The sequence below is a fragment of the Colletotrichum fioriniae genome, assembly GCF_027942845.1.
Source record: "Colletotrichum fioriniae strain IMI 355084 chromosome Unknown scaffold_13, whole genome shotgun sequence".
NCBI classification, from domain to species: domain Eukaryota; kingdom Fungi; phylum Ascomycota; class Sordariomycetes; order Glomerellales; family Glomerellaceae; genus Colletotrichum; species Colletotrichum fioriniae.
The window spans coordinates 1,518,758-1,544,002 of record NW_027076849.1 but is presented as its reverse complement, the minus strand read 5'-3'; the positions used below and the strand labels follow the sequence as shown (position 1 = coordinate 1,544,002).

General features: G+C 54.3%; 4 protein-coding genes across 4 annotated transcripts; 1 reads left to right on the top strand and 3 right to left on the bottom strand.

The window, feature by feature from the left end:
• Window positions 1-97: 97 nt before the first annotated feature.
• PSD1 (phosphatidylserine decarboxylase 1) lies at window positions 98-1,683 on the top strand (the record flags this gene model as incomplete). Its single annotated transcript, XM_053196713.1, has 2 exons — window positions 98-540; window positions 597-1,683. The coding sequence occupies 2 exons, from the start codon at window positions 98-100 to the stop codon at window positions 1,681-1,683; spliced, it is 1,530 nt and encodes a 509-aa protein (XP_053045868.1).
• Window positions 1,684-2,275: 592 nt separating this feature from the next.
• On the bottom strand, window positions 2,276-2,890 carry FRM2_2 (type II nitroreductase; the record flags this gene model as incomplete). Its single annotated transcript, XM_053196714.2, has 1 exon — window positions 2,276-2,890. One exon carries the CDS (start codon window positions 2,888-2,890, stop codon window positions 2,276-2,278), a length of 615 nt encoding a protein of 204 aa, XP_053045869.2.
• A 4,546-nt stretch (window positions 2,891-7,436) lies between these two features.
• On the bottom strand, window positions 7,437-9,308 carry N0V96_010143 (uncharacterized protein; the record flags this gene model as incomplete). Its single annotated transcript, XM_053196715.2, has 1 exon — window positions 7,437-9,308. The coding sequence occupies one exon, from the start codon at window positions 9,306-9,308 to the stop codon at window positions 7,437-7,439; it is 1,872 nt and encodes a 623-aa protein (XP_053045870.2).
• An 8,071-nt stretch (window positions 9,309-17,379) lies between these two features.
• Window positions 17,380-22,982, bottom strand: N0V96_010142 (uncharacterized protein; the record flags this gene model as incomplete). Its single annotated transcript, XM_053196716.2, has 2 exons — window positions 17,380-19,824; window positions 19,878-22,982. The coding sequence occupies 2 exons, from the start codon at window positions 22,980-22,982 to the stop codon at window positions 17,380-17,382; spliced, it is 5,550 nt and encodes a 1,849-aa protein (XP_053045871.2).
• Between the last annotated feature and the right edge of the window lie 2,263 nt (window positions 22,983-25,245).

The following is a 25,245-nucleotide window of genomic DNA, read 5'->3' as shown; positions in this document are numbered from 1 at the left end:
CATCGTCTCGCCCATTTGCTCGTCCCCGCAAACCCAGCCAAAAGCCCGGTGGCCCCAAACAATCGCAAACTTCCTCGCTTGAGGTCTCATTTGCATCATGGCTACGCTGTACGCTCGCCAGAGCCAGCTACGGGCCACCAATCTCTTCTCTCTCCACGGCCCCTGCGCCTCGTCCCGATTCTTCTCCCAGCAGCAGCAGCGCCCTCGCTTCTCCTCCCGTCTGCGGCACGCCCTCAACAACAGCAAAGTGCAGTGGTACCAGATTCCCGTCGGCCTCGGCATCGGCTTCCTGGGCCTGGTCCAGTTCTATAAGGTCTCGACGCGCGAGCGCGAGAAGCAGGAGAGGGACGACGTCCAGGATGGCGCACCGCCTAAGAAGCGCGCAAAGATCAGGCCCGACGGACCATGGCAGGTCCAGGTCATGTCGACGCTGCCCTTGAAAGCGATTTCGAGGCTCTGGGGTCGCTTCAACGAATTGACTATTCCCTACTACCTTCGTGTTCCCGGTTTCAAGCTCTACTCATGGATCTTTGGCGTCAAGTAAAGTCTCGAAAAGTCCAAGTCTGGTATTATTACATGCTAACCTACATCGACAGCCTGAATGAAGTCGCCGAACCCGATTTGCGAACATACCCGAACCTTGCCTCCTTCTTCTACCGCCAGCTCAAGCCTGGTTCCCGTCCCCTCCACCCGGACTCCAACGCCTTGCTCTCCCCTTCTGATGGCCGCGTCTTGCAATACGGCCAAATTGAAGGCGGAGATATCGAGCAGGTCAAGGGCATGACGTACAGCATCGACGCCCTCCTCGGCAAGAACACTCCCACATCAAGTATCGCAAGCGGATGGTCCACGCCTCAGGAAGCCGAGGCGGACAAGGCCAATATCTCCCCCAACGAGGACCTTGTCAAGACGGATGAGGAATTCGCACGCGTCAACGGCATCTCCTACACGGTACCCAGCCTCCTTTCGGGCGCCGCCATGTCGGTGCGCAAGGGATCCCTCAAGGACGAGGCCGTCGAACCACCCTCACCGTCTGCCGTCTCCGAGGTTCGTGCCGACCTCGCCCTCGGCGAGAAGCCCTGGTACGACCTTATCTCGCCCGATAACAAGACGTCCCTGTACTACGCCGTCATCTACCTCGCCCCTGGAGACTACCACCGCTTCCACTCGCCCGCCAATTGGGTCGTCGAACGCCGCCGTCACTTTGCCGGCGAGCTCTACAGCGTCTCCCCTTACCTCCAGCGCACGCTGCCCGGTCTCTTCACCCTCAACGAGCGCGTTGTTCTCCTCGGCCGCTGGCGCTACGGATTCTTCAGCTACGTCCCCGTCGGTGCCACCAACGTGGGATCCATCAAGATCAACTTTGATCGTGAGCTGCGCACCAACAGCTTGACCACGGACACGGCGGCCGATCGTGCTGCGGAAGAGGCTGCGGCCCGCGGTGAGCCCTACACGGGATTCGCGGAGGCGACGTATGCCTCAGCCAGTCCTGTGCTCGGTGGTCACGCTCTGCGAAGAGGTGAGGAGATGGGTGGTTTCCAGCTCGGTAGCACCATCGTGCTGGTGTTTGAGGCGCCTACCGAGGGCAAGACGCCGGATGACAAGTCTGGCTGGAGATGGGCTGTTGAAAAGGGCCAGACGGTCAGAATGGGCCAGGCATTGGGATTTATTGAAGAAGAGTGAAAAGTAAGATGTCTCCTGTCTAAATAGGACAGATGTCCATGTACACATATATACACCAATCGACTTAGAGCGTCGCGATGAATAACAAAGACGGAGAGCTCGTTTTCTCTCATGTTCTTAATCCCACTCTGCCGGCGTCATGAGGCGTGAATGGATGTCAGCAGATGTACCACAGTCCCCAAATGTAGGTTGACTCCCGTCAGCGCGTGGCGTCAGATGCTTATTTCGAATCGGCGGATTCAATTGGCTTCCGTCAGCGTGGCGCCGATCCCGTCTCACTTACATGGCACTTTTTATTCCGAAAGGATTTGGAGAGAAGACGACAACGAAAAAACGTTTACAATCATTTCAATGCATTAAATTCATTCAAAAGTCCATCGCTAAAGGTGTCTACATAGCCAAACGGGGTGGGGCCAAAAACTCCAGCAGATGCAGCTTTATATGTGTGTGTGTGTGTGTGTGTGTGTGTGTTTTTTTTCTCCTCCACTGACTTTCTTTCTACGCTCTAAATCCTCTCGGGGATGGTGGTGGTGGTGGTGGTGGTGGTGTTTTTTTATTATTATCTCTAGGCGTTCGCATTCGATTGCTGCGTCTAAGAGCTGAAGGTCTTGAAGATCTCCTCAATGGGCTTGAACTCCTTGGGACCGGCCTCGCCCGTCTTGCCGCCAAAGACGAGCTGGGCGTTGAGCTTCCAGCTGGCGGGCACCTTCCACTCGGCAGCGACCTGCTGGTCGACGAGCGGGTTGTAGTGCTGCAAGTTGGCGCCGAGCCCCTCGGCCTCGAGGGCCGTCCAGATGGTGAACTGGAGCATGCCGTCGGACTGATTGGCCCAGACGGGGAAGCGGTCGGCGTAGAGGGCAAACTTCTCCTGCATGCCGTTGACGACGTCCTGGTCCTCGAAGAAGAGGACGGATCCGGCGGCGGCCTTGAACATGTTGAGCTTGCCGGAGGTGGACTCCCACTGCTCGGCGGGGACGATGGCCTTGAGGACGGAGAGGGCAATGTCCCAGAATTTCTCGTGCTCTGCGCCGTGGAGGACGACGACGCGGTTGGATTGGGAGTTGAAGGAGGAGGGGACGTGGGCGAGGGCGGTCTTTACGATCTCGTCGACGCGGGACGTCTCGATGGGGAGGGTCTTGCTGAGGGGGTAGTAGGTGCGGCGGGCCTTGACGGCGTCGAGGATGAGGTTTGCGCTGGGGGCGGACATTTTGACGGGTGTTGTTGATGTAAAGGTTCTGAGGAAGGGTTGTTGTTGTTTGGTTATGGTGGTTGTGAGAGGACGGAGGGTGGAGAGTCTCTTTGATGCTTGGATTGCTGTTCTGGTGATACTGATCATGGTTCTTCTCTCTTTTAGATGTTTGGGATGGGGAGGGCGTCTCGATGGGTTATATACCGAGGGAAGAGGAGGGGGGATGGGAACCACAATAGCTACGGAGTATCCGTACTGACGCTAGGTACGGATCCCTTTCCTATCCCGCCTTTGGATTTCTCCCGCAAAGCGTCTCAGAACCCGTTGGAAACCTCTCCCTCCCTCACACCCCTCCTCCCCCACATCGACAGCAACACCTAGCAACCACAGCAAGCAGCACTGCGGTAGCAAGCAAGCAAGCAGGTGCGCCAAAGAGCTACAAGTCCAATGGACCTAGGTCCCCGCTTCTCTGCCCCTCCATGCCATGGATCAGGGCGTCCCGATCATCAGTTGGGGGGGCCTCCCCTGACTGAAGGTGAGGTGCTCGAGCGCCAAAGGCGTGCTTTGGAGGGACCCGACCGCTGAGCAAATGGTGTGGTAATCAAGCGTGTATCGGATTACCAATGACACCCAATGATATCCAAATGGCGCCGGTCACCAACATGATGTATGTACCTTTACCTGGGACTAAGAGATTGCGACTGATATGGCTGGCAAGGAGTCCATAGCGCAGGAAAGGTCCGGCGTGATGAAGCGGAATCTTTTTTTTGCCCTGATTCCAATGGCCGACGGCGAGTCACATTTGGCTGAAGAATGACATTTCTTTGTCATGTCACTCTCATTAACTCAAACTAGGCCGTATTGGGGGGAGGCTGGAGGAGATGATTAAGCGGGCGGTACACGGATACGGAGTACTCGATTGACATCATTCCGCTGGCGGGGTACCTTCCATTTGCATTTTCATCCCCGCGCGGAACCAAACCTCGACAGACGCTGCGACAGGTACATACATTGTATGATTGTTCACGACTCGATAGTAGTTGAACCCCTTACTCGCCAAACTCTCAATACTTGTTGCTACCGGTACCAAGACAGAAGCTTTGTTGGGGATCTCCTGGAATACCTTTTCTCTCGTCCAATACCAAAGTGCAGGAAGGGGATATGTTGTAGTTCCGGTTCCCGATATACTCGGGGAATCGGGGAACGGTGCAGACATCCACCGCGCGGGAATTGCAAGGAGGGAGAAAAAGCCCATGCGGCATGCGCAACGCCTTGTCACGAAAATTCTAGAATAATGATATACTACGGGTATTACTGCACACTACGAATGCACACATCCCGCCCAGCTCTACATAGTCCCATGCAGGCGGTGAAGAACAGACCAGGGGAGACACAAGATTGGGGGCTAAAACGAGCCTCCTGAATAGCTTGATAGCTTCCACCAGGCATTTCCAATCTACCGCGCGTGTGTCTGTCATTCCGTCTCCCTGATCGTCTGACCATCTCTTGTTTGTATGCTAGGGAACAAAAACACTCAAAAAAACATGCATAGCGATGCGCCTGCGCCTTTCCCGCGCGTCCAAGGCTCGAAGCTCGCGGCCGACCTGCTCTTATAGGTATCCACAAGCAACCCAGATGATAGATCGGATCCTGCAGCACACCATGAAGGCGCACCAAAAGCGGCATCGAAAGAAGTCGCCGCGTTTCCTCCGAGACCCCTTCTTCGAATTTCCCGCGCGGGTCGGGTAGACAACGACAACCGTTGACCGTATACTTCACCATCCGTGCCTTCAAAATCGCGGCACGGTTGATATGGGAATGACAAACCGGCACACCTGATTATCAATTTCACAGCGCGTCTGTACCAGTTTGCTCCCCTCTTTCGAGATGCGACAACAACGTACGGAGTACGCACGGATTCAGAAGTATTTGGGCGCATCACTCAAACAAGCAAAGCTATCCTGAACGCAGAAGACACATGGGTGATGGGCGTCCTGGCCCCCCACACACACACTTACACACACCCGCGCGATGACAAGCAGCTGAATAAGCCAAAGGTCCCCCCCGATCCATAACCGCGCGCGAGAACCCACCCCGCCAGCCCAAGTACACTACTGAGTGCTCCCGCCAGCGGCCCAGTACAGCACCAGCCATCGCGATGGCGCAATGGCGTCCCGTTCGTTGCGCGGGTGACGGAGTACTCCATACGGATACCAAGTAGGGTATGGACATGTTTCCCACATGAACAGTATGCGACCGGGAAGTTGTATCCACCTCTAGCTCCACTTCGGAGCACCAAGTTGAGATGTCCATCCCCCCCGGGAAGAGAATATGCCCGGAGCAGAAAAAAGAAAAGAAAAAACAAAAGCTTCGGGCTTCCGTTGTGAAGCACGGGCATGCCGGTGTCTACCGTCTCTTCGCCAAGAAATCAAGTGTTGGGTCCCGGGGACCTGTCAGCACCGGAGCAGACAGTTTTTTTTTTCGCAAGCGGTACCGGCTGCTTGTTCGGCGGGTGGCGATTATTTCAGATGGACACTCCGTTCCGGGGCGGGTGATCGGAAATACGGAATTATGAACTTCTGTTCGGGCTCACGGATTTACACACTGGGGATTTCCCAGCAAAAGTATGTACTGGCAGCAACGACAATCTTGCCAGTATTACATTTTACCATCACAAGTTCTCGCAAGATAGTATAAAAGAGAAATCTGTGACCAAGGGGAGGAGAGTCCACCAGACGATGCCGTGCTGCAGATCGTCGCGGGCCAGCCAGTATGTCGATGGGTGCCGTGGTTGTGATTGGTATGGTTAGTGTGATGGGTTTGAACGGGGGAAGAAGATATCATTCCTCACAAATTCACTCAAAATTCCATACGCGATTCATGTTTCCCTTCTCTGTTACGTTCGCTCGTATTCGTCCACGAGCGTGCTACATCTACTGCGTGAGGACGGGTAGAAGAGAGTAAGGTAAAGTACATGCTTGATAGGGCCTTGGTACCTGATAAAGTTGTCCAAGAACCACCTTGAAGGGCGCGGACACTAATACGGTAGAATCTCTGGATGGAAGGAAGCTTGATGAACATGGAACGTCCGTGAATGGAAAAGCCAAGCTTGGCATGGGTTGCCCGCACCGAGAGAACTCCGCATCGATGTACTTTCTTGTGTTCTCGCCGTAAAGCTGTAGAAAAAGAACTATAAGGGATAAGAGAAGTTGGGCACGGGAGAGTCAAAAAAACGGGATTCTGGGCGTAAGTGAGGTAACCCCACCTGCTCACCACAGCTCACCTAGTAAATCGTACGCTGCCCGTCCTCCAGTTGCCAGGAGTCTCCCAATTGCTATAAATCTGTTTGATATGTTATGAGAGTGTGAATAAAGAACAGTCTTGATATCTCTTCTTCAGAGTTACTGGCGTAAAAGAACAGGCCGCTTCTAAAGGCTTAGATGTTCTAGTGAAATGCTCTACTATACCTACCTTACCTTGAGGTCTTTATAGCAAACACCTACATTGCTACCTATGAAATATGCCACGAATTTCTTTGAGAAGGAGCGCATCTCCGTTGAAAGCCTTGTCACTACCCTTCTTTTAGGCATTCTACGTGGTTTCTCTTGTTATTTTCGCCTACTACACTGATCTAGCTTATACGGGAGCACTTGTTAGGCCCTCTTACCAGCCCAGCCATCCCTCGTTAAAGGCTACCAGGAATGGTATCACTAGAGTTAGTTACTTAGTTAAACGTACATTTATATCCACAGAAGCATACCTTAATGCAAGGTATCAATGGTAAGCTTCTTTACATCTTATCATCTTAGCTAAACATCATCCATGATCGTATTCTAAAGTGGCCTAATTGTCGTGAATCGGAGAATAGCCTACCTTCCTTACTCATGATGATTATGGAATCACTACACACCACCGATACTTCCTCACCTAACGCCTCACGAAGTCGCACGAACCTCCTGAAACAAGGATTGTTGAACAGATTTGTGTAATGTTACAGTGAAAGCCATCGCCTATACTACATACATGCCAAAGACGCTGTGACTAACAACACCTGAGGTAAAGCAATCCAATGAATGCCTTGTTTGAAAACCCATTTTGACTCCCGTCAACACCATCATGCCGTAGTTGATAAGAAGAAAAGTAGAAAACCCCTGTCTCGCAACAGCCCAATGTCTTTTTGGTTGTCAGAAATCATGTCCCTTAACCCGCCCGAAACGCCGTCTAGGTTTGTGCCCTTTTTGTTATGAAGTTGCATCCCTCTTCATCCCCCCATGCTCTTAATATGTTTCGGGAGTCGTTGGCCTTTTTTTGTGTTTTTTTGTCGCCATGCGCGGCTGTTGGCATTTAATCTCTTACGTCCGATGAGACCGAAGCCGTTTTTATGTCCGAGTTCGGTGGCACAGCAGCGCCAGGCACCGATTGATCGTCCGCGTCAGCAGTAAGCCGCCCGCCCCGACCATAAAATCCCCGAGTTCGCATCCTTCCGGGACTGGCGGACTTTTGGGGCCTTCGTGAAAGAGGGTGCCAGTTTATAAAGTGGCGGGCGTGCCCACGCACCAGCTCCTTACCACGTCTCCGCAATGTACTGGCCAGCCTCCTTCTTGAGCTCCCAATACTTCTTGGCCTCCTCGCGCTCGAGGTTGCCCTTTTGCATGGCCACGTCAACGAGAGCCTCTTCAACGCCTTCACCCATGCCCTTGGTGCTTCCGCACACGAAGACACGACCGTCGACGGCGTTGGCAATGTACCATACCAGATCAGCTTGGTTGCGCACCTCCTCTTGGACGTAACGACTCTCGCCGCGACGACTCTGGACGACACGCTTGACCTCGTCCTCGTGGACGCCCCACTCGCCACTGTAGATCTCATCGACGAGCGAGTCGCGGATGCCCTGGAGAACCCAGACCTTGTTTGCGCAGTTGGCCGTCTTCAAGCGACGCTGGACGAAGCCTCTAAACGGAGCGATGCCAACGCCAGCACCAATGAGAAGCATGGGGCCGTCGGAAACAAACTGCTTGGCGAGAGGATTGGCCATGAGGCCCTTGAACATGGGGATGTGGATTTCTGGGGTCTCTCCGTTGCGCTTCGCCTCCAGCCACTTCTGGGCCTGACGCTCGAAGAAACCGGAGCCGATACCGGTACGGAGACCGCGACGCCAGTCAGCAGTCTCATGAACCGTGACGGCAATCTCGATCAGCCGGTGCACCTTGCCATCGCGCGTCTTGTAAGCAGCGTGCGGGTCGTTGGACAGGGAGTAGAAACGCGGCATCAACGTCTGCAGGGAAGACAGCAGGAGATCCATGGGTGGGTGGGAGCTAGGGAACGCGTGCAAAAGCTGGGAGAGGGAAACGTGGGGTCCGGTGCGGAAGTCGCAGAAGACGCCCTGGCCTTCGGCGGCACAAAGGTACGTCAACAACTTCTTCTCATTGGGGTCCTCGGCGTACTCGGCAAGAATGCGCAGAAGCTGCTTGGTCGGGGGATAGGACTGGATATCAGAGCACCAGGTGAGCAAGTCTCGGCGTGTGGTGACCATCTCGCGGGCCTGGTCGTCGCCCCACACGGTAGGCCAGCGGCCCTTGGTGGTCTTCATCAGGACCGGCTTGTCCCGAAGGAACCGAGGCACCATCAGGGCGTCGAACACGTCGTCGACACAATCCTTATCGTTGGGTGCCATGACACCAATGGCACCGCCGACCCTGAAGTCCATGTCCTCCTCGCCCGGGTAGCTCGTGATATCGAGGTCGAAGTGGTAGGTGCGCTTCTCGGCGCCGGGCTTGGTCAACTCGCGGGTCGAGTCGATACGGGCGGCATAGACGTGGTAAGGCGGGTGAGGCTGAACGTATCTGGGAGGCTCTCGGGCGGTATCGATGTTGTCGACTGTGAAGTCCTTGAGCTGGTTCTGGATAGTGGCGAGTGCCTCTGCCGTCTTGTCCTCGCGCGCATCAGCACCCAGAGAGATTGCTGAGTCCGTGGGAGACGAGGCGACGGCGGGAATCGCAGTGGAGCGTGGTACGGGCTCGAAGAAGACGGTTTGCTCGGGCATGTCGGCGATGTTGGTCAACTTTGTGGGGATTTCGCCAATCTTAAGGGCGAGTGACTTGTACGCGTGATTATCGGGAAAGGGGATGCTCTCGTACTCGAGGCCTTCCTTCTTGGCACCCAACTTCATGCAGCAGCCGCCACCGCAACATCTCTGGATCAATTGAGCTGTCGATTCTCCTGTAATACGCTGGATGTCGGCAGGGCTCTGAGCAATGAGGCGGGTAGAAGCGCGCCGTCTCCTAGGGGCTTGGATTTCCTCATCCTGATCCTCTGACTCTTCCGAGTAGGTGAGGGAGGGTGCGACGGAAGAAACGCTGGGCTCCTCGGGAATGCAGTTGCTGGTAGCCCCGATGAGCTGGGAAGCCATTGCCGTGGTCGCCATTGTGCTGTGCATGGCGATGTTTTTGCGTATGTCGTTGAGGAAGTTGTTTAGGTGGCGGAAGTACGGATACCGATGACCTAGACGACTTTGGTGGGTGACCGTGGGCCAAAAGACTTCGGCGTAGAGGACGGCGTAAAGTATACGTGAGTGAAAGGATGGAGGGGCGGATAGTCAGTAGGTTCTCAGCATGCTGTGGTGAGAGCGGAACAGAAGGAGTCTTGTAGGAATTGCTGAGTGGCTGTGGGTTGTCAGATGGATGAAACCAGGTTGTGGAATTCTTGATCAGATAAGTTTGATCAGATAAGCCGAGGTGTGTGGTGTAAGGTAAGGTAGGGAAAAGAGAAAAGGAACGAGCACGTATCGGGAGGAAGGGTGAGGAATGTTAAGTTTTTGGGACGTGGAGAGGTCGATGAGGTAAACCGTAAAAATGGCGGGAAAACCTGGTCCAGGCCCCGGGAAAAGAAAAGGCGTATGGGATAGGAGGGGAATAGGTACTTGGTAAGAATAGGTGAGGTTTGTCGATCTCTAGACCGAGGGAGTACGGATACTGGAGCAAGGAATGTACTGGTTTTTTTTTCTCTGCACCTTTTTAAATTTCGACTGGAACCGGCCGGGAAAGACAGGCACAAGGGCTTGATGATATCCAGGCTGGCCAGTAGTGAAGGAGTACTCCGTAAACTGAGGTGCGTAACAGATGCAAGGTAAAAAGCGACCAGGTGCAATCGAGTAACAGTGAGGAAAACGAAGAAGAGTGCAAAAGTCTCCGTTTTTGGGTTGCGACAGGGGACCCTGGAATGCCCCTGTTGGGCCTAGCCGCCACAGCGGTGGCACCGTCGTAGTGGCCGCAGCCGGACAGTGGATAGATTTGGAAGTTCACACTGTCCACGTGCCGGAGATGTTTGGCACTGTCCACGGTACGTATCGCTTTCGGGCTTGGCTTGGCCCCCAAGCGGCGGCGACGGGCTGCGCATCATGATTTGATTGCTGATTGATGACATGATGAGCATGCAGAGAGCATTTGTTCATCTTGGGTAATGTTGAATGACCATTGGGTAATGTGCGACACTGACGGCTGCTGTTGATGACTGTAACAGCAGCATCACCGTTGACTAAGATTCAGCCTTGATCCGGTCAAATTTTGGTTGGCACGGTTGGATAAACAGAATAATACAATTTACGGGTACTGTTGCAATGGACTGTCACGAAATGCCGTTACCGAGCAAAAGAAAGAAATATGTCAGAATGCGTCACGTCAATTCCAGCACATCCGAGCTCGCACTCGCGCTCGGGTGCTTTCCATGCTTTGCTTTTCAGGCTGCTTTCGCCCAAGATGCCTTGCCTTATCAATCGGATTATCAGCATCAGAAATGCAAGCACTTGCAGAAAGCCTAAGAAAGTCACGGTCCACGGATACCAAACACGAGACCGCGCGCTGGGTCCTTCCTGTGTACCCAACGTCCCCTCCACTCCTGCACTTTTGCTCTTGGCCGATGTCGCCCGCTCCGATGACGAAGAGACTTGTGTCCGCCAGTCTTGGGGTACCATCTGCATTGTCACGCATCCCATTCATTCAATTTCCTCGATGCTTTCTTTTCCAAATCGACACTTCCGGGCTCAGCCTCTCCTGCAGCGATTGAACGGTGAACCTCGGGACGCGTCGACATCAACAACAAAGCCATGCCCTGTACTCCGTAAGCTGTAGGTAATTGATTGTCACAGCCCGAGGTGCAGCGGAAGGCATTGCATCTCCTATCTTTTCTCCTTCCACATTCCGATCCGCTAACGTGGAAGGTACGAATTTAGTCACTCGTTCCTTCCTGCCTCTCCTTCCACACCACTCTACACGGTTCACCCCACCCCACCCGCCCCTTCCCGATTCATCTTCTTTTCCCGGCTTTTTCTTGCCCGGCTTTTTTCTTTCTTCTGACGCCTGGCTCCTTCTGTCTCTTGTCACTTCCCTACTGCGTACGCACTTGGCCGAGGTGATGGGAACCGAGCCGGTTGCCGGAAACCAAAGGTAAAATGAGGTAAGCCGATCCGCTCACCCACTCTTGTTGGGCTTTCTTACGATTTACCACATCATACGGATACATGTGCCACAGTACCTACCGAACACCTTACCACAGTACACAGACTGCTCGCTTGCGCTTTCAATCCTCACAGTGCCAGGGTCGCCGCCCATTTCTGCTGCATCGACGGTGGACTCTTGTCCCGCACAACTGGAAAACCTGGCGATTCACCCTTCCCCGTATTTGCACATCCAACGACATCGCACATTGCTGCATCGCATATCGCCGCCACAGAACAAGAGTGTGGGGTTTTCTCGCCCGCTTGCGCACTCCGAGATCCGTCTTGCTGGTCCGCCATGCTGGGCCCAATTCGCTCCGGACTTGCTGGCCATTGAAGGAGCCCTCATTTCACCATACCCCCTCACGATTGCGCTCTCCCGTGATGCTATCCCGCTACCATCGTGCAGCGCCGGCTACGCACGATGAGGTGGCCGCACCCCTCACTTTCACCCTCACGCTGAGATAGCCGGACAGAGTCCCGATACTGTCCCTCCACCTTCGGAGATGGACCACACGGCAGTCTCCTGCACCTCCTGCGGCACCACTTCAACACACGCTCCACGGCACCAATGTAGCAGCACCATCAACTTCTCCCGGTCATGATCTTCAGCTCCGCCGTCCTGTCAAAGGAGCTCCGTCTACGGTGTGCAGACCTAGAAGCCCCTATTACGCTATTGCAACGTCGGAAGCCCTATCTCTGCGACTCGGGGTCCTGTCACGACCCCAGACTTGCCCACCAGGCCCTACGTACCACACCACGCACTCCTAAACAGTGTGTTCCAGCACGTTGGGAATCAGCCACCCCAGAGTCGTCAGAGGCCTTATTGCTCGGGCATGCCTTCTACTAAGCGGTAGGGTTCGTCCCTCCACAACAGTGGTCACAACAGTGGTCACCCCCAGGGCCCCAGACGTTCTTGGGTGAGCTCAGCCCCCCCGTCACGAATTGGACCCAACGTCTTACCGAAGCAATTTCTCTGCGCACCACGGTCATTCGATGAAAACAGCACCATGGGCAGGCCCAAAAATAACGACTTGTAATACAATTTACTGCTCACCGAAACCCCAAAGGAAAACACGCCAAGCACGAGCAAGACTCGGTCAAAGACCCTGTCGAGTCAGCCCACAATGCCGAGCCATGAGCCGTTGGGTTGCCACTCCTTTCCGCCAGCTCCCTTCTAAGTTTTTTTTTTTTCGAAAATCGCACACTGTATACCGCTTCCACATGGCATACCTACCCTACACAGGAGAGTCTCCCCCATGCTGGCCGTCACCATCTGATTGTTGCGCATCAACTATCAAATCCCAAGAACCACCAGCATCGGCTCCGCGTGCAGACCTCCATGCTGCATGATTGACGAAAGGTGTCCCGCGGAATGCAACGCTGGTCAGCCGCTCCTCTCCTAGGTAGGATTGGGCAAAATTCGCCGGATTCCGCAAACACGCGCCCCGGCTGCCGTTGCCGAACCGAGGAATTCCGGCCGTCGCCCCATCTCTAGACTCGGGCAACGACGGTCGGCTCCCAACAAGACCGCTCACGTGAGCGTATCAAAATTCTGATCTTCTGATGATCTAGATCCATCTGAAGATGCTCTTAGACTTTTTGCATTTGGGTTTGCAATGCTGCCTGCTACATAAGATACCGCGACAAAACTTCCTCTGGGTTTGCCTTTCACGCTTCGACCGCTCATCTCCGAGGTGGTTGCACAACACAAACGTCACAAGCAAAGAAGATCGGCAGCGTTGAGCCGGACGACCAAACGAAATGAGGGATGCTTCGTCTCGTGTTGCCCAATGGACCAACCATTTCCGCACCTTGCTTTTCCTGACGAAATGCCACACGCATTGAACCATCCGATCCCTGTCCGTGACCTTTCATCCAATCATGACGTCCATCCATTTCAGCTGGGGCTGTTTGGCTTTTTCCACCGGACTAAACCAAGACACACTCCAATCTTATCGCACATTATCAATCTCATCAAATCAATCGCATCTAATCTGATTGTTCTCCATCTCCGAGACCGGCTGCTGTCAAGCCCCTGGTTGACACTACGCTAGCAAATCCTCCCAACGCAAACGAGCAAGCTCACTTGAAATTTCAAATTATTCACCTACGCGATGTCGTGAAGCAGGGTCCGCTCGCGTCTCCTTGCGCGTCTAGTAATGTCTCATCTTCATTTCGAGCTTGTCGCGAGCGTTCTCCTGGGCTCCCATGGCTAGTGTAACCCTCGACCTGCTCCACTAACGCCAATACCCAGCGACATGGCATGGGTTCGATCTGATAACTTTATTCGCTTCTCCCTCTAATTACAGCGGCCGACTGATCAACGCCTTCGCAGTTTCGGTCCTCTGAGCTTTCAACCGCTCGCCTCTTCGGTGACCGACCGACCGACCTCCTCCCCTTGGCTGTTTCAACCGTTCCCAACCAATTCTCACCCTTTGGGATTTGTTTGCGCGGATCAACCGGATTACTTCCCCGTCGACAGGCCCTATTATGTTTGGGTTGGAGCTTACACCCATCCGGATGTCGAACCTGGCTCCCGGAACTAAACTGAAATTCTGTTTTTGCGTTTCTCTCTCTGATTTGCTGGCCGGCCGGCCAGCAGTCTGCTCAACAACAAGGCATGCTTCGTCAGTGTTGCTCTGCGACCAGCAGTGATTGCAACATGGACTACAAGAGCAATACCGCTGCATTCTTGTTCCATAAGTACGTACGAAGCAGTCGCTCCCACTTGGCAACCTCAGCATCCCAACAACCTGCCACCCTACTTGGTGTTCTAATCCTGGCATCGTGGGGCGCTCTGGAAAGAATCTTTCAAACCAGCCTCCTAGTCCGTCCCAGCATGCTCGTGTTCGCACGTGAGCTCTTTGCCCGCTCGGCACCCACATCGGCATGGTTCGTCGATCTCTCTTCACAGTGCGACCAAGCCTACATCTCCACACTGACGGGCGTTGCGCCAGTCCCTATGCGTTCCTGCGTCTCCGGGGGACTTGTACCCCTGGATGCCGGTCCATCGAAACTCTCACCTAGCTCAAGTCCGGCCCTGGGCCTTATTGCGACTGCTGCGTGGTCATCTCGGCTGAACTGCCGGCTACCGTCTGACCAGGCATGTGCCTCTATGGATACATAATAGGCTAGGGAGCCACGAAACGAACCGGCAATTTGGTTGAAGCAGGCTCGTCGTCGAGCACCCTGGCCTCCTTCTCATTACGCCTGTCTTCCCCCGAGGCTTCCAGAAGGTATGGAAGCGAGATGATGGTGAACATGGCGATCTGGGCTTTTGACCTCGATCACAGGCCGGGCTACGAGGCTCAGTGACCGAGCCCGGGCCGACAATCGAGGAGACGGCCTCGGGGAGCTCGTGACTCAGGGGCTGTGGTTTGCTCTAGGTGTTCATCTCTGAAGTACGAAGTTGTAGTCGAGAGTGATGATTCTCCAGCCACCATCTCAGGGGTTCGAGAGCCACCAACTCTCCTGATTATGTGTCGCAGGTCTCAGCCACAGACAGCTCTCGCGAGGCGTCTGAGTGGCGATGAGAGCACCGCAAGACGGGTTGCTTTGACGGACCATTGGTGGTTCTTTTACTGAGGCTAGCTACCACGTACCCCAAAGGTCTTTTGATCGCTTACTATAGCGCTTCTCCATCAACTGGGATCAGTGCTGCATGAAGACTTTGAGCTTGAGAGCGAGCATTTCACTTCTGGCTTGCTATCGCAGTCCACCATTCAGTCAATCGGTATTCCGCCGAGAAGCATTACCACACATGACCACTACCCCCGTGGGCTTGAGACAAGATCGAGCTGGTTTCTAAAATTCTGCTCACGAGTCACAGTACAAGCCGAAACTGCCAGTCTCGAGACTCTAGGGGTAACAACTCGGGCCCGCCTTTGCACCGAGGTTGTTGTCTCCATGTGTACGTGACAGGAGTTAGGTCCGATAAACCGAAGCATCTCGGCTGGAGGAGAGGGCAGCATCGTGAAAGCCGAGCAACGGCCTATGACCTCCGACTCGACTTTCACTGATGCTAGGCTCCCGTCCGTCGGTACATTGTGTGCTAATTATTAGCTATGTCCCATCCCTTCAGTAGCCTACATCTCCCCAAAGCCTACGGGCCTGATAAGATCTTCTAAGCCCCGAGCTTAGCGAGGGCTGGCGGTGCCCTGAGACGCCCTTTAGCTATTGCTCAAACGCTAATCAGGAGCAGAATGCAGCGCATTCAGTGATACAAGCTTACGTGGCATCTTTCCCTCTTCAGGCTCATTGCATCTCACGCAGAAAGCCCAGGTTCGATATTTAACTGTAACGCAGGACACATCCTTGGATACTGCGAGTTTCGAACGAACTCCTTACACTGTTTAGTAATGCATACACCGTTCAAGCCGATGCCAAACTTAAAGGGTTGCCCTTAGTAGTCCATTCTTACGACTCTTGGGGGGATGATACTAACCGTGCTCATTCGACCATTCTTCCATGCTATAATGCGGATTTCAGGGGCACCTTTTCAGTTGCCTGGGGCCGAGTAAAAGGGAGCAACTACCCTCACCGACACACTATTCCCAATATATACATCAAGGTGCAGGCTTAACCTCGAGGCCGACACAAATGGATATTCAGGCAGACAGGATGGGCATCTCACCGCTGGACATCCAGAGGGTACCTTTCTCGAATTCTGCCTCAAAGTGACATCGCCTTTACGTAGGAACTTGATCAAGAGAGAGAGAGAGAGAGGCTTTGGAATCCACACCTGTAATCCACCTTTCCCCTGCTAGCAGCCTTCGATATTCCAATGTCCTGAGGAAGCTCTCCTCCCCTCTTTCCCCCCCTATTACTATTTTCTACGGTTTGGACACATCCCCCCCCACCACTTTCACTCACTCCTCGGCCTCGTTCGTCGCCGAACTTATTTATCAACAAATACGATTAAGGTCAATAGAGATACGTAGAATCAACAAAAAAGGCTCCGCACTAACGAAGATGCTCAGGGCCAACGAAGATTCTTGGGATGAACAAAGATATTCGGGGTTAGCAAAGACACGTAGGATCAACAAAGATGCTCTGGGTCAACGAAGGCACTCGGGGTCAACGAAGATACTTGGAGGTGAAAGAAAGTGTTTGAGGTGAATGAAAGTGCTCGGGATCACTAAATACGCTTAGGATTAACAAACGTGCTCCGAATCAAAAAGATACGCCTCGTGTCAACAAACGTGCTTGGTTGTCAACGACTATGTTGGGAGTAACTAGGTTGCGATTAACCACCCCAGGCTTCTATGAGTTATCAATGAGAACGAAAGACAATGGCGGGGAAATTACAAGTGACTTGTACCTGTTGTCAGGAACAGCATCCAGGCGTTCAATAGTTAACTACCAAAGAACCAAGTCAGATCACAAAGGAGACCCCAAAGAACCCCTTCCAGCTTCCTACGCTTTCATCTCCCGAGATCCTTTGGTGACTTGAAGCCGTAAGCCAAACCAGGTTCTTCGGAGGGAACAAGATCACTTCACCAAACCTCCAAGACTCTTCTTTTTGAAATAATGTAAACATTCGAACTTGAATAACCACCGTTCATTTACACGGTATCTTTACAATACGTACACTACCCCAAACACGCCAATAAATGACTTCGGTATCATGTGTAACAGCAACAACAAACGAAAGGCCCTAAACAAAACAAAGCTGCCAGCCCAAGTAACCCTCTCACCCCCACCGTTGGCCAACCCCTCCTCCATTGCCATGGTCCCGAGTGTATATATGATTTAACCCCCGTATGTGAACCCAGCCCAGCCAAGCCTGACTTCGCCCCCTGCCGCCCTCCGTCCTTCGGCCAAAACACCTTTCGAAGTAATTCCAAACACGCTATGCCACCCTAATAGCCAGACGCCTAAAGCCAGGTTCTAGCAATGCACAAAAAGCGAGCCATTCGCTCGTGTTGGGGGAATCATAATAAGACAGAGAAAAGAGGAAAGGAAAAAGAAGAAATGATGGTATAGACAAAACGGAAAAAGAAGGGAGACGAAATCAGTCTCGAAGTTCCACGCCGACCTCCTGGTGGACGAGCCTCAACACCCACGAGGCCTCCGAGGCGCTGGAACACTGGAAACACCACTTCTTGACCGAGCCGGCGGCACCACCCGTCTTGGGCGCCACGCCGATCTCGCCCCTCTCATCGCGGATCTCCTCCCAGATACCGCAGATGATACCTCGACTGCCCATAGGAGTGAAGCAGCCACTGCCCAGCACGGCATCGAGGATGATGCGTGCCTTTTCTGATTTCTTGGGCATCGTGGTAACCGTGACGCGCTTTTCGAGGCCGTGGTTTGCGCGTAGATCTTGATGCCAGCCCGGCGGAGGGCGGCGGATCTGGATGATGCAGTTACCGTAGTCCTCCCACTTGTTGGAGCTGACAAGCAGGTGCAGGCGAATCTTGATGTTGTCGGATGACAGAGGACTGCGGATGGAGTTGGAGTACATGCTGATGGATGGCGAGCGGGGATAGCCATCGGAAGACGAGCCGGATCCGTAGAGGCTGTTGTTGTTGGAGGAATGTCCCTGCTTATCGATGGATGACCGAGCAATGTTGAAAGCATTCCCTTGCGTGAGCCTCTTGAGGAAGCTCGTGGCAGACAGACTCGACGAGGGGGTGCTTCCATCTTGCGATTGAGATGGAGCGCGGGTCGATGCGCGGTAGCTGTTCTTGCGTCCGAACCAGCTGCGACGACGACTGCTGTTGTCCTCGGTATCTTCTGAGGGTCTCTGACCGAACGACTGATAGCGTGCCTCGTTCTCGAGCTGGATGAACTTTTGATTGTTGAGGCGCGCGTGATGAACGGCCATGTACAGGTTGTAGCATTCCGTAGCTGACGGGCAACGGAAGCGGAAGTTGCCCCCACCAATATCCTTGTTCTTGCAGTTGTCCTTGACGGCTGAGCGGATTTCAAGGTCGACAACGGTAGACTGGCGGAGGAGGACGAGCGGCGTAAGCTCCAGAGACACAAGAGGGATGTCGGGTTCTCCTCCGGGACTCATGACCAAAGAGTAGCCCTCAATGACACCAGCCGTCACTTGAATGGAGCAGGGCTCCAGGGAAATGTCCTTCCACTGGCCCTTTTTCTCGTTCCAGTACGAGATGGAAGCAATGTATTTGGTGTAGCTCTCTGAGGCGCTCATTTTGCGGCCATGAAGGCCGGCTTGCGATGCCGAGTTGGATGGCGTCAGACTGCATACCGATTCGGAGACCATGGACTCCTGAACGAATGACTGCGAGATCATGGACTCTTGCTTGAAGGAGTCGACAAACTCCTCTCTCTCGCGCTCCCGTTCCTCAGCCGGCTGGTGCTCGGGCTCTCTAATGCTGAAGCCAACCTCGGTCTCGGGGATGTCATCGTCAAAGTCATCTTCGGACTCTGACGAAGTGTAGTCGGATTCTGTCTCTGTCTCGCTTTCTGAAAGGTCGGTCTCTGTGACGGATCGAGTCGTATCGGATGATTCTTCAGAAGGCAGATATTCGTGCTTCAGAGGTGAGGATCCCCGACGCTTCACCCGAGAGCCGCCAAGGTCGACAGGGGGCGATAGCTTGGGTGGCTTGGGGCTCAAAGAGCGGTGGATGGGAGGAGGGGGAGCGCCATCCGCGCGGTAGGGGGTTGTGTTTGGCGCAGCTCTGTGTCTGTCCTCCTCATCGTACGAGTCTTGTGTAGGGGTTCTCTCTGGAGAGGGGCTGCGACGGATGGGAGTGGTCGGCATGCTTGAGCCGCGGTTGTGGTAGCGACTAGAAACCGATCGCTTAGGCGCGTATGGCTCTGGAGATGACAAGTCTCTCGATGATGATCCGTGCAATTTGCCGCCCACAGGGATATCGGTCCGGTGCTGCGGTGAGTCGGGGAGGCTCTCTTCGGTGACAACCGGCAGCCGCTCCTTGGGTGGCATAGGCGACGTGCCAACGATGTCGAGCCAGTCTTCCACTTGATCATTGTTGTCTGTGACGAGGCTCAGCAGCTCGTACCAGTGCCGTCCGTTGTGGGAGCCCGACACCATAAGAACAAGCTCGAACCTCGCGTCACCACGGCGGGCTGAGATGACAGTCATAGGCATGGGAGGGAAGAGGAGCCATGTGCGGCGGCCGCTGCCAGTCTCACGGATGAGCAAGTCGCCCTTGTCGTTGTTCGCACCAGGAAGGTCGCGGTGGATGAGTTCGACCTGGCACTCAAGGCGTTGTCCATTGGAGTGCGCGAGGCTGAGCGAGAAAAGGTCCTTTGCGCTGACCTGCCGCTTGGGGTCGATCTTGACGGCTTCCATCGGTGCGAGTGTCCGGAGATTACGGATTCTGCTCGTGTCGGTGTTGATGGCGTCCTCGTCAGCCAGCCGCGCAGACTCTTCTCTGTGGCGACGCTTGGCCTTCTCTTGCAACATGTCGTAGTCACCAACCAGTGCAAGAGTATCGTACGACCCAACAGCCGCGTGAAGCCCCTGATTTTTTGTGTTAGTGTGGCTCGTATCAATGCAGTAGAAAGAAACGTTACCTTGGTGAGCTTTGCAAGAGTCCGGATGCGAAGCAAGGGCCGTTTTAACAAATGCGCAACGTCGACTCTCTCTCCGTCTTCGTTAACAACGTCGCCGTCGGCGTTTCGCGGGAGTGCGCCGATGAGGGAATCCTCGTCGTCGAGGCGATCGGCAGCAGGAGCCAGGTTGACGACGAGGTCTTGGAATCCAAGGCGCCACGCGTCCAGGTAGCTATCGTATATGGGAGAGGCGGTGTGCAGCCAGGAAATGAGTCGATCAATATCCGTATGAGATGCCCTCTTATGGGCGGTCTTTAGTTTCTCCAGTGCAACTCCCATGTTGACGACGGATTTCGACATGCTATTCGCTTTACGGCCAGGAGACTCGGGGCCGAAGAGATCAACGGCACTGGCAGAGCCCTCGTGAAGGACAGTGGAGAGGAGAACGGGGACTACACCGTCGACCAAAGTCTTGAGCTCCCGCTGGTACAAGTTCTCGTCATCTGTGAACTCCCTCATGAGGTCCTTTGTTGTGACCGTGTCTGGACGAGCATTGGCTCTTCGTACGCTGGCAGCCTTTCTTACACTCGCCCTAGGTTTGATGCTCCGGAGGCTACCTGGCACCTGGCTTTCGTCTGGCAAAGACAGAACTGACACGAGATCGGAGTGTTTAGTCAGCCTTCTCTTGAGACCCGATTTATTGCTCCGCCGCCGCGAAACATTGCTTCTCGTAAGCCCAGTGGTCTGCGTGATGGTGGTTTCGGATAATACCGATGTCATGTCCGAATCATAGGTGCTATGAGTGTCGGCAGACCCAAGAATCGTTGATAGCTCGTGTACGCCGTTCGTTGGCGGCTTCCGGCGAGGTGCCACCGAGGACTCATCATCGTACGTCCAATCGTCAGTGAATGTTCGTTCAGAGTAGGTCCGGCTAGAACCAGAAGAGCGACGGCGCATGGTTCGCCTGGACTCGTCATCTTCTCCGGGACTATCATACTCCTGATCCAACTCCAGCTTTCGCTCTTCTTCGCTAATATACTTGGAAGGCGGAGTCTGATGTCCAGTGGACTCTCCCCTGAAAGCCTCCTTGAGGATCTCGCGGAACGGCTTCTTGACTGACTTCGCGGGGGACGGCGAGCTCCTCGTAGCTGCTCTCCGACGAAGGCCAGCGCCGCCAGCAGAAGTTGGTGTCTTCGGCTTTTCCTTGGGCTTTTCTTCGACATTCCTAGGTGCCACATTTTCGTCATTTTCGGTTGACGCGCTGAGGTCGGTCGAAGATAGGGTTGACTCTGTCCAATCCGTTGATTGTGTAGTCTGAGTCATGTCGGTAGTTTGTGTTGTCTGGGTGGACTCGGTGAGCCCAGTGGATTCCGAAAGCTCAGTCTGAGTCGGAAGGGAAGGCTTTCGCTGACGGGGTTCAGCCGATGATCGCCTGCGGGTGTCTTGCGCTTTTGTCTTGTCGACGGGCTTGCTCTCGGACGCTTTCCTCTTGGGCGCCGGCGCGGATGACTCTTCCTTCTTCGCCGGCTCATCGACGAAGGGATCGACCGTCCCGTTAAGCCATTTCTCGATACTGGGAGGCTGGTTGGCAACGGGTTGCCTCGGAGGCTCAACAGCGTCATGTAGGATCTTCTTGCCGCCGGTAACCACCTTCTTGAGCACATCGGCAGCCTTGAAGCTGGGATTGCGCTGTGCCTTTTGCCTCGTCTTGTTGAGGGGCAGATCCAGCTCACTGAAAGCAGAGAATCCCACAGGGATGTCTGCCAGTGGCTTCGCGCCAGGGGCGCTGGTGAGTGAGCTTGGCGCAAGATCCGAGTTGTCCAGCCCTGTCCTGACTGCTGATTCCGAGGTGCTAACCCAGGATTTGTCGTCTGACGGTGGAGGAGCCTTCTTCTTGTGGCTCACTTTGCGTGCCTTTGACGGTTTCCGCGTCGGTGTTGCTGGCACACTAGACTCGGCATCTTCTGTGACCTCGATGGCGGTCTCGTCTTCTTCAACCACCACAATCTCGTCCGCCGACTCATGTCTCGCGCTGGCCCCGCGGCTACGCTCGCGGGATTTGGCACCTGTACTTTGTGGTCTCGGTGTCTTGACGCCAGACCCTTCCGATGCTGGTGTCTTCAGTGGCCTGACACGGATTCCGTCGTCATCGAGCTTTTTGGTTCTTATCGGCGTGACTCTGATGCCATCGTCGTCCATCGCCTTCTTTGGCAACGTAGCCTGCCTTTCTTGAAGCTCCTTGAGCCTTGCCTGAATCCTGCTGCCGTCGAGCGAGTCTGTTGACTTTGCAGCCCGGTGTTGCTTGACCAGTGGGGGGTCTGGCATTTCCACCTTTGCTGCCCAGTCCTGAATCTTCTTGGAGATGGGTGCTTGGATGGGCGTCTTTTGCACGAACCCCTTTGGCAAAGGGCTTGGGGTGGGACTTGGGCTGGCGTCTTTGGTCCGGGGCGATTTCGCTCTCGTGGGGCTCTTCTTTCTCTTCTGCGCCATCCAATGGTCGTCGCTAACGACTCGCTTTTTGGGTGCCAGCTTGGCCTCTCCGCCAGGGAGGTCCTCGACGGTCTCATCCTTTTCGTCGGCCGGGCCATCATTATGTACTTCGATCTTTGGGGTAGACATTTTTGGTGCTGACATCCTCTTCTGCCGCAACTTGATGCGAACGCGGTCCTCTTCCGTGACGCTCTCCGTGTCGCCCGGGAAGGCGAGCTCGGTAGGCTCGCTGGGGGGTGCCAGGGGATCAGCCGAGGCCATGGCTGCGGCATTCGTCTTTTGCCATTTGTTCACACGCTCCCTGACGCCGCCGGGCTGTTGTACTTTTGCGACAGCAGCCTGCCGCATCTCTGCCCTCAGCTCGGCCTTGACAGCATCCAGACTCATTCTTCGCTTTCGTTCGGCGGCGACACGCTGTGGAGAGGGGCGTCCTCTGAGGAAATCGGCGAGCAGAGTCGGAGGTTCTGGTGGTTTCTTCATGGTTGCTGCGCGGGGGCGGGCAGGAGCGGCCTTGGGAGTCGTGGGCGGCGCATTGCTTTCCTTGGTGGCGGGAGTGGAGGGTTTCGTGGTTGTTGCTGCCGCCGCCGCCGGCGCAGCATCCGGCGATTCTTTCTCGTCGGGAGGTTTGGGAGACATTATCTACGGAGGCAAAAGGTTCAGTTAGTAACAGGACCAGTCTGCGGGCAAGCGGTGGGCAGGTACGAGTTGGTGTCGTACAGGTGCGTCCCCCTCTCTTTTTCGTTTGGGTGAGGTAACGAGCGACAAGGTGGGAAGGACTGACTTAGGTGAGATGCATGCTGCCGCTTAAGGTTAAATGATCTGCTGCGTTCCTATGGGAGCATGTGGTAGACGGGAGCTGGAGGATACGGTTGTTGTTGACAGCTGAGGGGTTGCAACCGGGAGCGCAAATGGAAGCCAGACGTCAGCGTAATGTGTGGGAGAGGGAGGTGAGGGCGAGGCTGTATGTCGGTGAGACGGAGAAGAGGCCGACTTTGCAGGCCGTGTATGTAGACGTTGGTTGGATGATGATAGGTGAGTTGAGGTGAGGTGAGGCATGCAAAAAAAGGGAGCAGCTCGACAGACAATCCCGTTGTATGTGTGATGAAGTCTGTTTGTGACTTTGTGTATGTACGAATTAAGGTAGAGACGGTAGAGACAGCGCATATCAAAGCGACCAGACTTTTCGACTTCTTGTCGAGGAGCAGCAGCAGCAGCAGCAGTTGCAGTTGGTCCAATCGAGGGCTTCGTTGAGCTGGCACTGCCGGAGTAACGAGTGGATGTTGACGCCGGAGCTTAGACATAAACAAACCGACACAGGTGGGGCCGTCCCTCTTCCCTTCAGGTTCTCACCATCCGTGCTGCGTACGAAGTACTGCGTACGAAGTACTGCGTATGATACCTATGTAGTACGTACCCTCTACAAGGTTTAGTGGGCTATCAGGTAGAGTTGGTGCCCTGTAGGCTGTAGCACAGACATCCCGGCTAGTAGCCAATCAAATGGCATACTGGAGAGGCAAGGCAGCTGAGGGTTCCAGACCAAGTTCGACATCAGGGACATCAGGCGCAATTCGCAAGAAAAAAACAAGACTTGGTGTCAATGGGAAGCATCGGGACGTGGGTAGGTGAGGTAGCATCAATGCAAGGATTCTTGCTGCTAGCCTGCTACGCCCTGTCTTCCTTGCTGCCGCTGTGCTGCTGTGCTGCTGTGCTGCATGTGCTTTCCAGAAAACTCATGGGAATCTGTCACTCTGTCCATCCACGCAACAGGTTATTTACCAGGCTTACGCATCCTGATAATGGCCGGTGTGTCGCTCGCAAATCTCCCCGAGGCCGTCTTCTCCAATACCGACAGCCAATCTCCCCTGGCGAATTTCAAGGTGGACTATCCGTTCTCATGGAATCCCGCCCCCATCCATCATTTCCCGCCTTTGTCCAAGTGCTCCAAGGTAATCTGGGCATCCCTAATCTCTGAGCACTCGCTCGCCTCACGGACTCTAATTCCCTCGCCCTACCTAGCCCCTCGCTTCTGCCAGCTAGATCGGATCTCGGATGTTGACACCAAGACCCCTCAACTTTTCTCAAGTGAATCCTGTCGTACGAGTGGAAAGGAACCCACCGTCATTCCCAGTGATCGACGAACCAGGCAAGAGAAGCGAATGACATTTGACTCCGTAATTGCTGCCAATGCTTGCCAACAAATGCAGCTCGTCGGGCATAGATACAGACAGACCGACAGAAGAAGAAGAAGAAGGCCAGCTCACTCTGACTCGAATTTTCCCCCCCCGGGTACGTGGTTGTCTTATTTCCCAAAAAATACAAATCTTATTCGAGTTCATGACTGCCAGTCGGTGTCGTAGGCAACACGACAACAACGGGGACATCCTTGAAACTGCGGTTGATAGGTAAGTAACTAACTTATCATCCTCGCCCCCATGTCGCCGTCGTTGTCACTGCCAAACTGTCAGTCCGTAACAGGCGGGGGGAAGGGGGGAGGAGCATTGACGCCGCCTCATCTTTTCAACAGGGGGCCCCATGAATCTGGGACATGCAACCCGTTTGTTTACTCGCGATAACAACTTCTCATATAGCACCAAAAATCAAGGTCTGGCTGGGACTTGGCTCCCCTACGGTCTTTTTCAAAACCACATTCCGAGTTTCCCATCTTTTTACTTTCGTTATTATATCCATAGTCTTACAGGTCCTGGAAAAAGCAAGGCAGGCAAACCATCATGCCCTGTTTTCCCATCCAATAACCCAAAATCGCTACCAAACCATACCCAAATACACGCAACACAGCGCCCGCGAAATTGTCTCGGACGTACTGCGTAGTGTAGCAGCGAAAAAAAAAACGATACGGGCCCCGAACATCACGAGGTCTCTTCCGCCCGCCGCCCAGTTG